The sequence below is a fragment of the Arachis ipaensis genome, chromosome B09, assembly GCF_000816755.2.
Source record: "Arachis ipaensis cultivar K30076 chromosome B09, Araip1.1, whole genome shotgun sequence".
Taxonomy (NCBI): domain Eukaryota; kingdom Viridiplantae; phylum Streptophyta; class Magnoliopsida; order Fabales; family Fabaceae; genus Arachis; species Arachis ipaensis.
Window position 1 is genome coordinate 142,618,025 of NC_029793.2, and position 14,377 is coordinate 142,632,401.

Here is a 14,377-nt window from a genome sequence, read left to right on the forward strand (position 1 = left end):
TGGACTAATTACAATATAAGTCAATTCTATTTTATTTTTTATTTTTTATTTTGAAATTCGAAAAAAAAAAGTTTAAAGAGCCAACTATAGTATAAGCCTATAAGTCAACTAAGTCAACTCCCTTTTATTTCTGATTTAAAATTCAAAAATGAGAATAGTGGTGGTTATTTTTTGTTTTGTTTTATAACAGACTTATTTTTCAACTAGTTGGTTGGAGTTACTAAATCAATCCCATTTTATTTCTGATTTTGAAATTCAAAAAATTAAGATAGTAAACTTTTTTTCCTAAGCACTTGCATTAGCCAGTCATGGACCGGCTTCAGCAGCCTCTGATTGAGATTGACATAGTTACTCATGACGAATATTCTTCTTTTGCCTCCTCCCTCAATAGTCTGACCGAGACGGCCAGTAACTAGTGGAATCCCATAGTCGAATGGTGATGGCAAGTAGGGATGGACTCGACTAGTAAACCAGTCCAGACCCCACGCACTTAACAAGTCGTTAAACTTGTCATACACATATCATACTGTGGGGGAGGCCACAAGGTACCCTGCAGCCATGACTCTCCATAAGTATGATGCCCGACTAGAAAGAAATAAAAACTCGCTAGTTCATAAACAAGAACTAATATTTCGGACCTGCTTCACGCTCTTGCCTAATCTTTGGACCCAACACCGTTGAGTCAATGGGTGCGTAGGTAAGGCCTTCCAGGTCGAATCCCAAGTCATACCTTGATACAGAAGTATGGTTGGGAGGAAGGGTGGGTAACGTTTGAGCAAGACTTTAAGGTTCTTCACAATCAAACCCACTTGCTCACACATTATCTCCAGATCAGACACAGGGGTAGTAATCGAGGTGAAAGTGGATTTATCCACTTTCTTTGCTAAGGCTATCACCTTAGACAATTAAAAGAAAGATAAATAAATAACACTTCACTAAAGGTAGCCCAAAACGTAATCACTAGTTGAAAAGGAAAAGAAGTTAGTACGGCCTTTCAAATAGAATCTAATAAGAAGTCTCGTGCCAAGCCCTAAGAAATGGGCAAAGAAAGGCACACAGAACGAATCCCGCAGAACAACCAAATGAAGAAAGCCATTTCTATTAGAGGTGCCTACGCGTCTTGATAGAGGGGCGATCATAGGTTCACCTAGACAAGAAGGTAGCAACGGAAAGCAAGGCAAAAGCTCAATCCAACATACATTGCAGACTAAAAAATCAGGATGAGGGTTGGGTGGAACTGCCTTTCTTGAAGCAGTTCCCTGCCAATCGAAGACCTGAATGTAGCAGCTCCAACACTAGTAGAGGAGCGGGGACATCTTAAAGTAGCATAGGGGCAAAAAAGTTTTGAAGGGAATTGCACAGAAATGCTAGACTCAGTCCAAGCACGAGAATGCCAATCAACTGTAATGGTAGCTCAACCAAGGACTTAGAAAGCACTTTTTCCAGCACTTGGGCCAACCAACCCAACAAAGCAAGCCCTTCTATTGGATACGAGATTGCAACCAGAGCCATCTTGATTCGAAGAGCTTAGGGAGAGCAAGCAAACGGAACTTCACATACAAAATTTATTGAGTAGCCAGAAGAAGTTCCTCAGAGGCTAGGGGTGAAAACTATTAAAGGTGTCTAATCGTATAAATAAAACTGACAAGAACTGGACTTATTTACCTCGGGGTTACTTTCCGAGACAATAAGGAAGCGTAGCAGCATCGGGGGAGTCCTATTAAACCTCTATTCCATCAGGCACACTAAAAGCTGGTCTTTAAGAAACCAACCTGAAAGTAGGAAACTTTCCTTGGGATTATATATCATCATAGGCCAGCCAGGAGAAAAACCACTTTCTTTCCAAAGAGATTCATGAGTTCCAACTCTTCCGTATAGCCGTCTTAATGAGGGCAAGACTAAAATACGAAATAAGGAAAGCAATGGCATCGATTAGAAAGAACATTCTAGATGGAAAGATATGTCTTGTGACCGACCAGCCTTTCTTTTTTAAATATATGATCTTTTTCCGCTGTCTTTTTAGGCCGGGAAGGGTATCCGTGGAAGATGAGCTAAGGTAAAGGCCCTCGGCAGAGGAACGAGCTCTATTTACGTCATTCTAAGAGGCGCTTCAAGCCGAGTAGCGAAGATAGCAAAGTATAGATTGGATTGAGACAAGAACCTTCCGTTGTTAAAGACAAACTGCATTACCACACTCTAAAAGCCCGGGTTCCAGCTTAGCGCATTGAAGGAATAAAGAAATGGCATAGCTGAGTGCTAGAATCTTAGTCGATGGAAGTTATATTCACCAATTCACTAAATGAATATTTGTTCAATTTCAATCATAATAGTCAAACTCTTTGTTCTCATAACAGAGAACCGGCCCTTAGCCTTAGTTGGAAGCTAAACCAAAGCTAAGCTTGTAGGCTCGTAGAGAAAGCTATTGTGCAGGTATACCCACAATCCATGTTCCTGAACAGTCTCGTTCGAACATCTTAGGGTTCACTTCAAGCCGTGGCTTGCTTTCTCGGTATCGTAAGTCTAAACTCTTTATTTAAGCCAGATAACTAATAAATAGAGATATAGCTCAGTAAACACTGGAATCACTATCGCCTTCGGCTTAAACACGGCTACATTTCGCTCTATCGCTAGTGAAAGAAGATAACAATTTCTGGTCACTTTCAGTCTAACCCAGATTTACTTAGTTAGTCGGGACTTGCTTCTTAGCGTGTAGTGGATCCACCAGGCTAGCTTTCCTGTAGTAGAGCGCGGGGAGAGTGACCATCAGGGCCTTTAATAGTTTATGAGGATCTTGAATTATACAGTGCCCTAAGATCCCAATCCTCAAGCGAATGGCTTTTACTCAACCTCAGTTCATTCAGTTAAGGCCCCTTGGTGTATTAAACCACCAAATAATGGTAGCTGGATTTGTAGAAAACTTTTTCAGGTGAGAGAGTTGGCTATGAGATATATTATACTAAAAGTTGGCAATGAAACCAATACATCTCATCTCTCTGGTATGACTCTTGGCTGCCTATGGGTTCTATAGTGGAAAGTTATGTATGGTGAGCAGATCATGTGAGAGTTTTTTGTTCCCCAAAATAAATGTAAAAGTTGCAGACATATTTTTTTTTTTAAATTCCGGATGGTCCCTCCCTATAGCTGCAAATCAAGATCCGTTAGAAATTGGGGAGTGTATCAGAGCCATAAGGACCTTGAACAGTGAGCAATAAGATTGAGTTATATGGATGCCTGATCACTCAGTTTTCCATAAAAAATGCCAGGAGGTTAATCAGAGCTACTATGCCTTGGTGGAATTAAAACCGAAGATCTTTTTAAGAAGGAACTCAGTCGTGGACTGATTTCGACCCTTTACCAGAAGAAAACGGAGGAGCGGTATGGTTTCTATTAGAAAGGCTATTTCTTGAGTATCCAGAATAGTCTGTAGCGAAAAGCGCAAGGCAGGAGCTAGAAGCAACTCGCCAGACTCGAACTGGCACGGCTCGCATCAAGCCTATTCTTCCCTCAATAGAGTTTCTTTTGTTACGCAGTTCGAAAGCCTAAGCCTTTTGACATCTGCGGGCCCGCCGGCTAAACGAAAAGAGTCCTCTTTCCGAACTCCCCCTAGACCTATGTCTGGCCTAGGGGACATCTCTAAGCTCTAGAGCTCCTGTCTCCTCACTAAAAGCGTAACCGGCACCAATCTCCCTTTCATCTTGGGCGAGACTTTATACCTTCCCGGCGCATCGTTACGTGCCCTCATTAACCTTCTGTAAGGCAAGATTCCTAATGGTGGGGGAGCCCTCTAAACCCACTTTCCCCCTCCCCCCCGCTTAGCGGGGGGCCTCGCAGTCGCCTTTGGCTCGAGCTACTTTTGCTTTCCGGTAACAGATAGCTTGCTGCCCAAGTCTACCTCCCAAAAGCGAGCCATATCGTAAAAAAACCAATCACCTCTAACACTTACAAAGACCTCTGAAGCGATCTTCTTATAGTAAGTAAGTTTAGATTAAGCCAACCTGCTAATCCCTAGATCTAGAGCTAGAGAAAGAAAAAGCAAGGCAACTTCCGCGACGAGTCAATTCGGATTGGATTGGAGTCTAGATCTTAGTGGGAAGTCCAATACCCAGTCATTTTGAGATGTAGGAAATGTCGCGCCATAAACTGAAAGGATATAATAAAAAGTGTATCCTATAATAGCCAAAGCAATCCATGATGTGACAAAGTGGATAGAGCTTTGAAGAAAGATAACACTGATGCTATACTATACATTGATCTTACCGCAACGCCCCTCCTTGCTTGCCTAAGAGTTCTTGCTTCAAGTTCACTTGCCTTGCTTATTTCTTCCTTGGATGCCGTTGCATCATTAGATAGGACTTTCTTTGATCGTTCGCGCACAAGAAAAGAAGTTCGTAAGGTTGAAAAGGGATTTGTTTTTAACTCTAGCTCTGACTCAACGTTGGGATTCCTCCTTTTCAACAAGTTCTTTCAGAATCTGTTGATATGAGATTCAACCGATAGCGGATTAATAAAGTGCAGTCGATGTGACACAATACAACGACAAGCGAATATGTTCTAATCTCACAGGTAGGTACTTAACATGAGAGAAGGATCCGTGCTAGCCTATTTCGCGTTGGGAAACTCTACCGAAGTGTATGTGTTAAGGATATAGTCATTTCACTGATATGGATAACCGACTTGATGAGGAAGACCCCTTTCATTTTTTAAGTACCTGGGGGTACTAATACTAAACAAAGGCAAGTTGGGAAGGATATTTTTCCATTACCAAAGAGCCACAAAGGCTGATTAATAGCCGTCGGAATCCAACAAAGCAGTGTAGGATTAGGATAAATAGCTCCTAAATCCACTAACACAGGAAGAATGCCATCAACTCCCTCCATCCAACAGCCGGTAAGCAAGGAATATTCCCAGTCAAACTGCTATTACCTGCTCGTCTATTCTCCAGGACAATAAGTATTTTCCCATCAACAGCCAATACAAAAAATTTCCATGATAGCCGAGGCTGCTAACAACCGAAAGAGGGACTGATAGGAGTTTGTTGCCAAAACCGTCTCGCTACCACAGGTTTCCCTTACCTACCGGAATGAAATACAGGAATTAGAACCAGAAACTTCCGGGATGAACAAATGGAGGTATTCACCCAATAGTAGCTACCCCACCACTGGGTATTGTTCCCCTACAACGCAGTGGTTAAGTTCTTTCTTTCTCCGATCTACTAGCTACACAGGGATTCACCAAATAAGAGCTACACTGCTTCATTGCCCTTATTGAATAGTCCTTGGTGCCTTAGGAATTTCGTTTAGTATAAATCATCCGCATATCCTCGATACTTAATTTACTTTTACATCTCTCGTGCCACACAAACGGAATTTACTTAACTCAGTCAAAGAGAAATACAATTCGAAATGAGCGCACCATGAAAACGTTATAATCCAACTCTGTCTGCTCTAAAGCATCCAGGCCATAAGCCAAGCATTGAATTCTTACCCCTTGGCTAATCCAACTCTAAACCTAAACTTCGGATTCAATCCAGCCCTAAGCCGGGGCTACCCTTTTTTTTACCTACCGGATCCAATGATTCGAGGTTTGCCCGCCCGAATGACCGAATGCGGCGGTCCCTCCCAATCGGTCATTAGGGCAGCACCCCAGTTTTCTGAGTGCCACCCGTAAACAGTTAAAAACAGAAAGTATCATGGTATGTCGTCCACGGGGTTTGGGAAGTGCCTTTGCTCCCTTTCCCAATCGTGGACGCGGTGACCTAATTCCAGATCGAGTCTGAAATCTCAACCTTTAAGACTAGAATTCCATTTCATTTGTTCGAGAATTCTTAAGATTTGTTGCAGTTTGAGCGGAGAAGCCGTTTCCAATCTAAGATCGTCAAAAAGCTTCTGGAGCATGTCCTTCCTTGGTTTCCTACCTTTTATTATAAAGAAAACTTTTTCAATGCGATTTTTCAACCACATCGGATCAGGGGCTTCCGGCACCCCATGGGGGGATTGGGAGCCTGTTGTGATGTGTGATGGGCCCACCACATTCTCCCCTGCTCCGGCAGCGTTCACCGAATCCACTCACTGCCTTACTGAGGAAGGCCCTATTTCTTCCCTGGGATCACTGTCTCGTGCCTCCGGGTTTCTTGAAGCGGGCTCGGCTTCGCTATTTTCTGTACCCTCACCTGATGGTGATCGATTAAGGTATTTTAGCCAACTCTCCGAGCCACTGTTCCCTGAATTTGTCCCAGTTGCCATCCAAGGAACCACAGAGGCTCCTTCGGTAATAAGGAACCCAAATCCTAAACAAATAAGGAAGGAAAAACACCCGGGGAGGCCCAACTGACATAATGCAAAGGAGAGGGCCCGACCCCCCACCCTTCGCCTAATTCTTTTGAATCCCGGCCCGGTTTTTTCCCACTAACCAATTACGTTACGACCACTTAACAAACTTGGTTGACGAACATGGTTTATGCGCCGCTAATGTAGCGGCTTGTCGAGCATTTGCAAAATTCACACCATCCATTTCAAATAGGACTTGTCCCGTGGACACATGAGCAATCCAACCCGTAGGATTTCTCTTTCCTCTTCCCATTCTGACTTCTGTAGATTTCCCAGTAATAGGAATATCCGCGAAAACTCTTACCCATATCTTACCATTTTTTTGGAATTGTCCGCTGGCATACATGTTTTTAAACTAATTAGCCAGGAGGAGATAGATTCTCCTGTAGGTAATAATTTTAAAGTTAATTTTAATGCTAGTTTGTTTACTGATTTGAGTTTGACTGGATTTAATTACCTTATTAAAAATTTTAACGGATTGGATTGCGAGTTATTTTGGTAATTCTCCGCCCCAATCCATCATTCAATAGGAGTTTATTTTTTATTTTTTATATAATTTTTTCTAATTAATGTAAATATTAAATTATTAAATTTAGTTAATAAAATTTAAAAATTATTATCAAGATCCTAATACATACCATTGTAAATATGTAAAAAAATAAATAAAATTACGAATTGAACGACTAGATATAGAGGTAGAAATAACCTCATGGGTTTTGTTTTTGTGTGTTTTTTTATTGTTTAGACACCCAAAAATAATATGTATTTTTTAATTGAAGAAATATAGGGAGTCAATAGAATAGTTATACAATGTGTACAATGGAGGTTTAGGAATGTCCGATTTATTATTAGTGTTATAACAATTAGTGTTATCTTTTCCCATCAACTTAAGCTTTTGGGATGAGTGATTTCATGACATGGTATCAGAGCTCTAGATTCGAAAGGTCAAGAGTTTGATTCTTGGTGAACCCCAAAATCAGTTTAAAGATGAGTGATTTCATGACATGAGATGTTTATTATCCTAGTACTCGGATGATTATTCTGAATAGTATGAGTGGTGTTTATTTTTTAACTCATATTTAACCAAATAAATAATCTATTGTACACATTATACAAATATTCTATTGGTTCCTAGCAGGAGTCGCTTTAATTAATTAGTTGGAGTTAGTTTAGTTACTACCGGAATTCATTGGTAAAATAAGAAAATAAAAATTTAATTACGTTTTGTAATTTTAATTTATATCAAATGTAAAGCACTGTATTGCTTCGGTGATCAGGAACATCTGACTGTAACGCCACTTTTTCACTTTCATCGTTCGTCTATTTTTTTTTTCTCAGCTTCGCAACCATTTTTGTAATTTACCCCGCCTTCAAATAGTATCTGTATCACAGAAATGAGAGACGCAAAAGAACTCTGAGTTTTTCATTCTTCCATAGTTGGTTGACTTTCCATCTAGGTTACACTGTCTTCATCTCTGCAACTATTTCATTCACCTTCCAAACACACACCATCTTCAATCTCAACCCATGGCGGTGGGAATATCAGTTCTGATAGCACTGAAAGCGACGGCGCTATTACTGTGCTTCGTGTACTTGAAGAACCATGGCTACACCCTCATCTCCGCCCCATTCCTCTACGCATCACTCGTTTCGTTCTTGGTCTCGATCGCATCTCACCCCTCCATTGACCTTCCCATGCTTTTAGGAAAGGACACCGATGGAACCTTCCCAATCTGGTCCCTCATGATGTTCAGCCCTTACTTGTACTTCGTCAGATTCTTCTCCGCGCTCCGAAGGCTCCGAAGCGGTGAACCACCATACACTGAAGTCCACCCTGGACTCTTCGTCGGAGGGTGGCCATCGTCGCGCCAGAAGCTGCCACCTGGCGACCCTGCCATCGTTGATTGCACCTGCGAGTTCCCGAGGTTGGAGGAGTTCTCTGGGCTTCCTTATCTGTGCATTCCCACATGGGATACAAGGTCACCCAAGCCCTCTGATATTGAATCTGCTGTTAAGTGGGCTTCTAAGAAGAGAGACCTCAATAAACCTATTTTTATTCACTGTGCTTATGGTAAATTATCAAACTTTTAACTAACATTTTTTGAGTTTTCATGTTGGATTGCAATGCTGGCCTGAAAATGAAGTCCCTTTTAGCTACTTAATGATGCTATTTGGTCGTATGTTATATTGATTGGGTATACTGTGAGTAAGATTGGTCTGCCAAATTGATGCATGTGATCATTTAGAGACTATTTTGATCATTAATCCGTTACGGTTTCTTAGGCATAAAGTAATGATTAGTCCTTTGAATTTTACTAGGACTGGAACAATTAACTTTATTGATGTTTATCTGGTGTTAATTAATACAGAGAGTTTAATAATAGTCCAAGCACAGAAAGGACTTGAGCTTAGGAGTTTTGCATTTTCTTATGTGTTTGTCAAGGAGGTTCCTCTGATGTCTAGGGATTGATTTAGAAGAAACTAAAGAATAGGGCTTACAGAGTGAATACACTCGAATTTTTATATCTATCTAATTTGGAAGAGAGATGAAGACATGAACTGAAAGCTGATCAGACTCTAAATCCCTAGTTTAAGTTCCTAATAAAGTGAAAAATTCTCTGACCTATGTCAAGGTCTAAGGCTACTTCGTTAGAAGAGTGGAAATAAACTTTCAGAATGATCTGTTCTCGTTGCTTGCATGACAGAACAAAGAAGGTCCCCTGCTGTCCCCATCCTATGAGTAAAACACTTCTGCCAGAAATTGGAAGAGTGTAACGAAGTCAAGGATGGAAAATAGTGGACAGATAGTTCAAATAAGAGGAGGCGTACAGACCAAAGATTTTAAAACATCATTTGTTTTGGCTAAGTGTTTCGACGTGTTTTGAACTATAAGATCCCCAGTGGGTCAGTGGAATCAACAGAGCACTGAGAGAAGCATAGGAAGAAAGAATCGGATCAGTATGACAATAATTCAAGTTTAGGGCATTGGATACTATTGTCATCCACAACAAAATTTGGTTTAAATTGCCAGTGGAAAGAACTTGAGGTGATTAAGGGTTATGACATCCACACTTTTGTCAGATCATGGTACTATAATTCATTGAAAATATGTTCAATATGCAGATGAGTTAAGCAAGTGGAAAAGTTACCCTATCACATTACTAGGTTTCTTTATATTCCCCTGCACTGACATTTGTGTTTTGAGTAGCAAAAGGAGTTATCTTCACAATACTTCCTCTTTTTTGAAAACTTCAATTTTGCCAACATTTTATAATACCTATAATATCCTGGAGAAACTATATACAACTTATCTAAAATACATGATGTTGAATTGGCATTATGCTTGCATCATAAGCTGATGTAACTAATAATCTTCATTTTCCGCCCCACTTGAAGGTCATGGAAGAAGTGTTGCTGTTATGTGTGCATTGCTAGTGGCACTGGGTATTGCAGAGGATTGGAAGAATGCTGAGAAGCTGATCAAACAAAAACGGCCTTACATCCGGATGAATGCCCTCCATCGCAAGGCCCTTGAAGAATGGTCCAAGCACAGGTTGTCCGCGCCAAAGAGGCAATGATATATTGTTGTAGGTTTCTTGAGTTGTCCTGATTCTTTTGGTCAATCCTACTACAAAGGTATTACAAACAATACCAAAATTAAGAACCAAAAGAATGTATTCTCTCCTTGTGCCATTTCTTTCTCAAGATTCATGTTATGTAACCATCCTAATACTCCCAATTGTTCTATCTGCTTTCAAGTTCCAATTGATTATCTTGCTGGAACTGATGGATGAAATGGTTCTAAATAGTATGAAAAGCTTGAACTTCTGTAGAAGTCTTTCATTGCAGTGCCTGCAAGTACTGATTCCAAGTGTAATAAATGACTCATTAGGGAGTAGTAATCATGATTTATATCAACTCTTGAGCTGTCTATTTGGAATGAACAAATATAAACTCGAGTCCCTATCTCAAGCTTTTTGTTTTCACTTATTATTTATATGATTTACATATATCAGGCCACAAATGTAATCAATTAACAAATAAAATAAAAATAAATCAATGAGATCATTGCTTATATTTTCTCAGAAAAGAAAAATATATCAATTTCTAACCTTTTTTTTTATCTTTTTACCTTTTTTAAAAAAATCCAAACCACTGGGCATTTTTCAAACAATTCTAAGAGGGGAGAATTACAAATTTATTTTCGAGAAGTGAAATCGTCCTAAACAAATGATTTTTTCTAAAATTTCAATCTCTTAAAATATAATTTGTAGGGACGAATTTCTCTTTTTAATTTTCAATTTTTTTAAAAAATACAACTGACTTTTTCTAATTTGCTGGCAGAATAAATTATATTTATATCATTCTTGTTTAATTCATCACCCATGTGATCAGATTAAATTGAGAAGTGTATTTTTCCAAAGAATAAACAAAAGTCAAAATCAAAGATGTGACCCAAAAGTCCCAAACAAGAAAGCAAATAGAATGGTACTAGCTTCCAAAGTCCAAGCCACAGAGAGGGGGCTGCGTTTGCGTAGCGTACTAGGGTCATATATTATTTTAAGAAAAAATTTAAAAAACCAATTACAATACAAACGAACTCAAATTAATCTTTTTGTATTTTTAATTTTAAAATTCAAAAAATTAAGATAATAATTTTTTTTTTATAACAAATTTCTTATTTTTCAGCTAAAACTACACAAGTGGACGCGAGTTCGGTTGTGTTTTTGTCTCACCGAACCCGCAAAAGGCCACTTTCAATTTTTGCGATCTTGACTTCAACCCTTTCGCCTCTCTCCCTCTCACTCTATATATAACCCCCTCTTCTCGCATCTTCCTTCGCGCAAACTCTCCAGCACTTAACTTCATCGCTTCAATTGTGAGCCCCTCTCTCTCTCTCACTCCACGTATTTATTTTTTATATTTAGTTTTCCTTTTGTTTTGTTTCTATTAATTTGTGGTATCTTCAGTTGTTTGATTCGAAGGGAATTTAATTTTCACCAAACTTAGAATTCTCTAGATGGAAAGATGGGGTCATAGGGATCATAGCAAATTAGCAACCTATTCAATTTGATATTCCTAAATTATAGGATTAAACATGTGAAAATGGAAAAATTTCTTGTGGTAGGTTCATGAAGTAAAGCTGAGAGTTAATAAGGTGGAAACTCAGGTGATCCATGTGAAGTTGATAACCTTAAGTGTTACATAATTTGACTGATTTGGCTAAATTTTCATCTAACAGCTCTTAACTATCAACTTCATGTGAAGTTGTCGACTACACCTGAGCTTCTACCAGCTAATAATTGAATAATTACACATCATATCTAATAAGCTACAAAGTACAAACTCCTTGGGGGCTTGAATTCAGTTTCATGAGCTGAACTCATGGCTTCTGTATACTGTATTGATGCATCTAAATTCTTTTAATGCTTTGAGGTTCATGTGAAATTATATGTTAAATTTCGTCCCTCCTTTCAAATGTATCCTTAATCATACATCATCACCTGTTTGATTCCCATGAGGTCATATATTTTTTTTGAGCTTACAATAGTAAAGTTTGGTGCATGGTATCATAGCCCACTTTCATGTTCCATGATTGTTATCTTATTTTCCTGTGCTACTAGTGTTAAATGCAAAGAAAGTAAGCTCTTCTTTTAGGTCGTAGTTCTATTGATGGGTATATAATTGTTCTCGATCTTGCAACTTTTTAATCAGATTCAGGTGAAAATGTCAATTGTGAACCTGTCCACTGTGAGAATTCCAGCAGCTTCCTTGAATGGAGCAACAACTCCAAGGAGATCTTGTGCTCTTATTAAGAGTTCATCATCTTTGAGCTCAGTGAAGAACGCCTCCAAAGTATTCGGATTGAAATCTTCCTCCTCCTTTAGAGTGTCTGCGATGGCAGTATACAAAGTGAAACTGATTGGGCCCGATGGCGAAGAGAACGAATTTGAAGCCCCCGATGACTCCTACATTTTGGATTCGGCCGAGAATGCTGGGCTCGAGCTGCCTTACTCGTGCAGGGCCGGTGCCTGCTCTACTTGTGCTGGCCAAATAGTTTCGGGCTCTGTGGATCAATCTGATCAATCCTTTTTGGATGACCAGCAAACGGAAAAGGGTTATCTCCTCACATGTGTCTCATACCCAAAATCTGATTGTGTCATTTACACCCATAAGGAGGGAGATCTATGCTAAGTGTTGTGTATGCTTTTTGTTGGTTTTTTGTAAGCTACTCTTATGTGTCAGGATTGCCAGTTATTTTGAAACTATATGCTAGTGTCAATGTGTTTTATTAACAAATAATAAAGGGACATGGTTTATTGCAAAAGTTGTTCAAAATCTGTCCCTACCCTAGAAAAACAAGGAGGGTTGCGTTGCATTAGGTTGTCAACAGTCTGTTAGTATACAAGTTTTGTCGAATATTTATGTTTATGACATTATTCACGGAATATAAGGTTATGAAGACTACAAGTTTATTTAGCAGAGTTTGAATTCACAACGGTTTGCATTAGGAAATTTATGATCTTGTAGCTACTGGTTATTTTACAATACGCCTGTTGTGCCAATAAGCAAAATATGGTCACTTTCATGTAGCACTTGTTTACTTTCATTTTTATGGTATGTTGTGATTTCATGGCATCAGCATATATGAATATATGATCGTGTTTGTCACGATGCGCTGAACAGTACAGAATACCAGAATTCTAGGAATGTGTCATGGGGATTCTTGAAAAAGTTAATGAAGCATCGGATTCTTGGTTTTACCGAAGTAAACTAAGGTGTGATTTTGAAGACTGATTTTGGTCCTATAAGACCAAGCTCATTGAATTTGAGAATATCAGTTTTTTTTTTTTAAAATAAACACATTTATCTATCAGAATTTTCCTTTAATTTGCTCAGCAGAATTATTCTCTTTTTTTTTTCTCGTTCATTTAGGGACAGAGTTAGATGAAATATTAGAGAAAAATAAAAAATATTTACACAATAAAATAAAAATTTAAAATAAAATTTTAAAAGAGATTAAACTAAAATTTACATATAATTTACATGCAAAAAATTAAAATTAAGGGGTCATTGTCTCTATTTCTCACTACTGCGTCCATTGAACCCATAATACCAGAAGCATAATAGTGAATTTGGATGTCTCCTCATTATACGTGTTAGTTCAAGTAGTAAATTATATATTTCTTAATATGTTATACTCGGTTTAAATTTTAGCAAATGTCAAGTAAGGAATAAGAATCTTTAAATATTGTGTGGGTAAATTGCAATGTAATGTCTAAATTAAAAGTTATTTAATCTATTTTACAAAAAAAAAATATCTTATTATTTTTTATCTTCTTTTTATATCTATTTTTATTTATACATGATAAAAAAATTTATCTTTTTCTACTTTTTATCTATTATTTTTAATACAAAAAAAATACATATTATTTCTACTATTGAATTTAAAGACTACTAGTCAGTTATATATATTTTAGAAAAAATAACAAATAAATCACTTGTAATTTTTTGCGTGAAAAATAACTTAATCAAAATTAACTACTTAAGTACATGACAACTAAAAAAAGACAATAATTTTCTTTGTTTTGACATCAATTCTTATGTTATGTTACGGACCATCACAAGTCCAGCCCAGCTAGCCGCTGGACGGGGCACTACCCAACCCAGGCTCAAACTATCCCTCACGAGGGAAATCTAACGGGTTGGTCTCCAACACCCGACTCGGTCGACATCCGACTTTACTACATGCGCGACCCAGCGCACCACGCCTAGCGGACCGGTTGGGTCGGTTTTTTCGGGGCAGCACCTGAAGTCCGAAACGACCTGCTCCTCCCACGTGAAGCAGAGACAACTCACAAGCACCCTGGCCAGTGGGCTAGGACATCTTTGGGCCCGCCCAGCACAGTATATAAGGGGAGACGTCAGCACTCCCCCCGAGGTCCACATCACCTTACCAAATTTGGCTGTCTTTTCGTACGGACACTGACTTGAGCGTCGGAGTGTCCTTACAGGTGGCCACCCCCCTCGCCCGTTCTACCATCGGTTTC

General features: G+C 38.9%; 2 protein-coding genes across 2 annotated transcripts; both read left to right on the plus strand.

Annotated features, from left to right (window-relative positions):
* Positions 7,594–10,298, plus strand: LOC107619205 (uncharacterized protein YnbD). The gene is made up of 2 exons (XM_016321447.2): positions 7,594–8,397; positions 9,723–10,298. Exons 1-2 carry the CDS (start codon positions 7,854–7,856, stop codon positions 9,902–9,904), a joined length of 726 nt encoding a protein of 241 aa, XP_016176933.1. The 5' UTR covers positions 7,594–7,853; the 3' UTR covers positions 9,905–10,298.
* Positions 11,006–12,910, plus strand: LOC107617822 (ferredoxin, root R-B2). The gene is made up of 2 exons (XM_016319693.2): positions 11,006–11,205; positions 12,042–12,910. The coding sequence occupies exon 2, from the start codon at positions 12,054–12,056 to the stop codon at positions 12,519–12,521; it is 468 nt and encodes a 155-aa protein (XP_016175179.1). The 5' UTR covers positions 11,006–11,205; positions 12,042–12,053; the 3' UTR covers positions 12,522–12,910.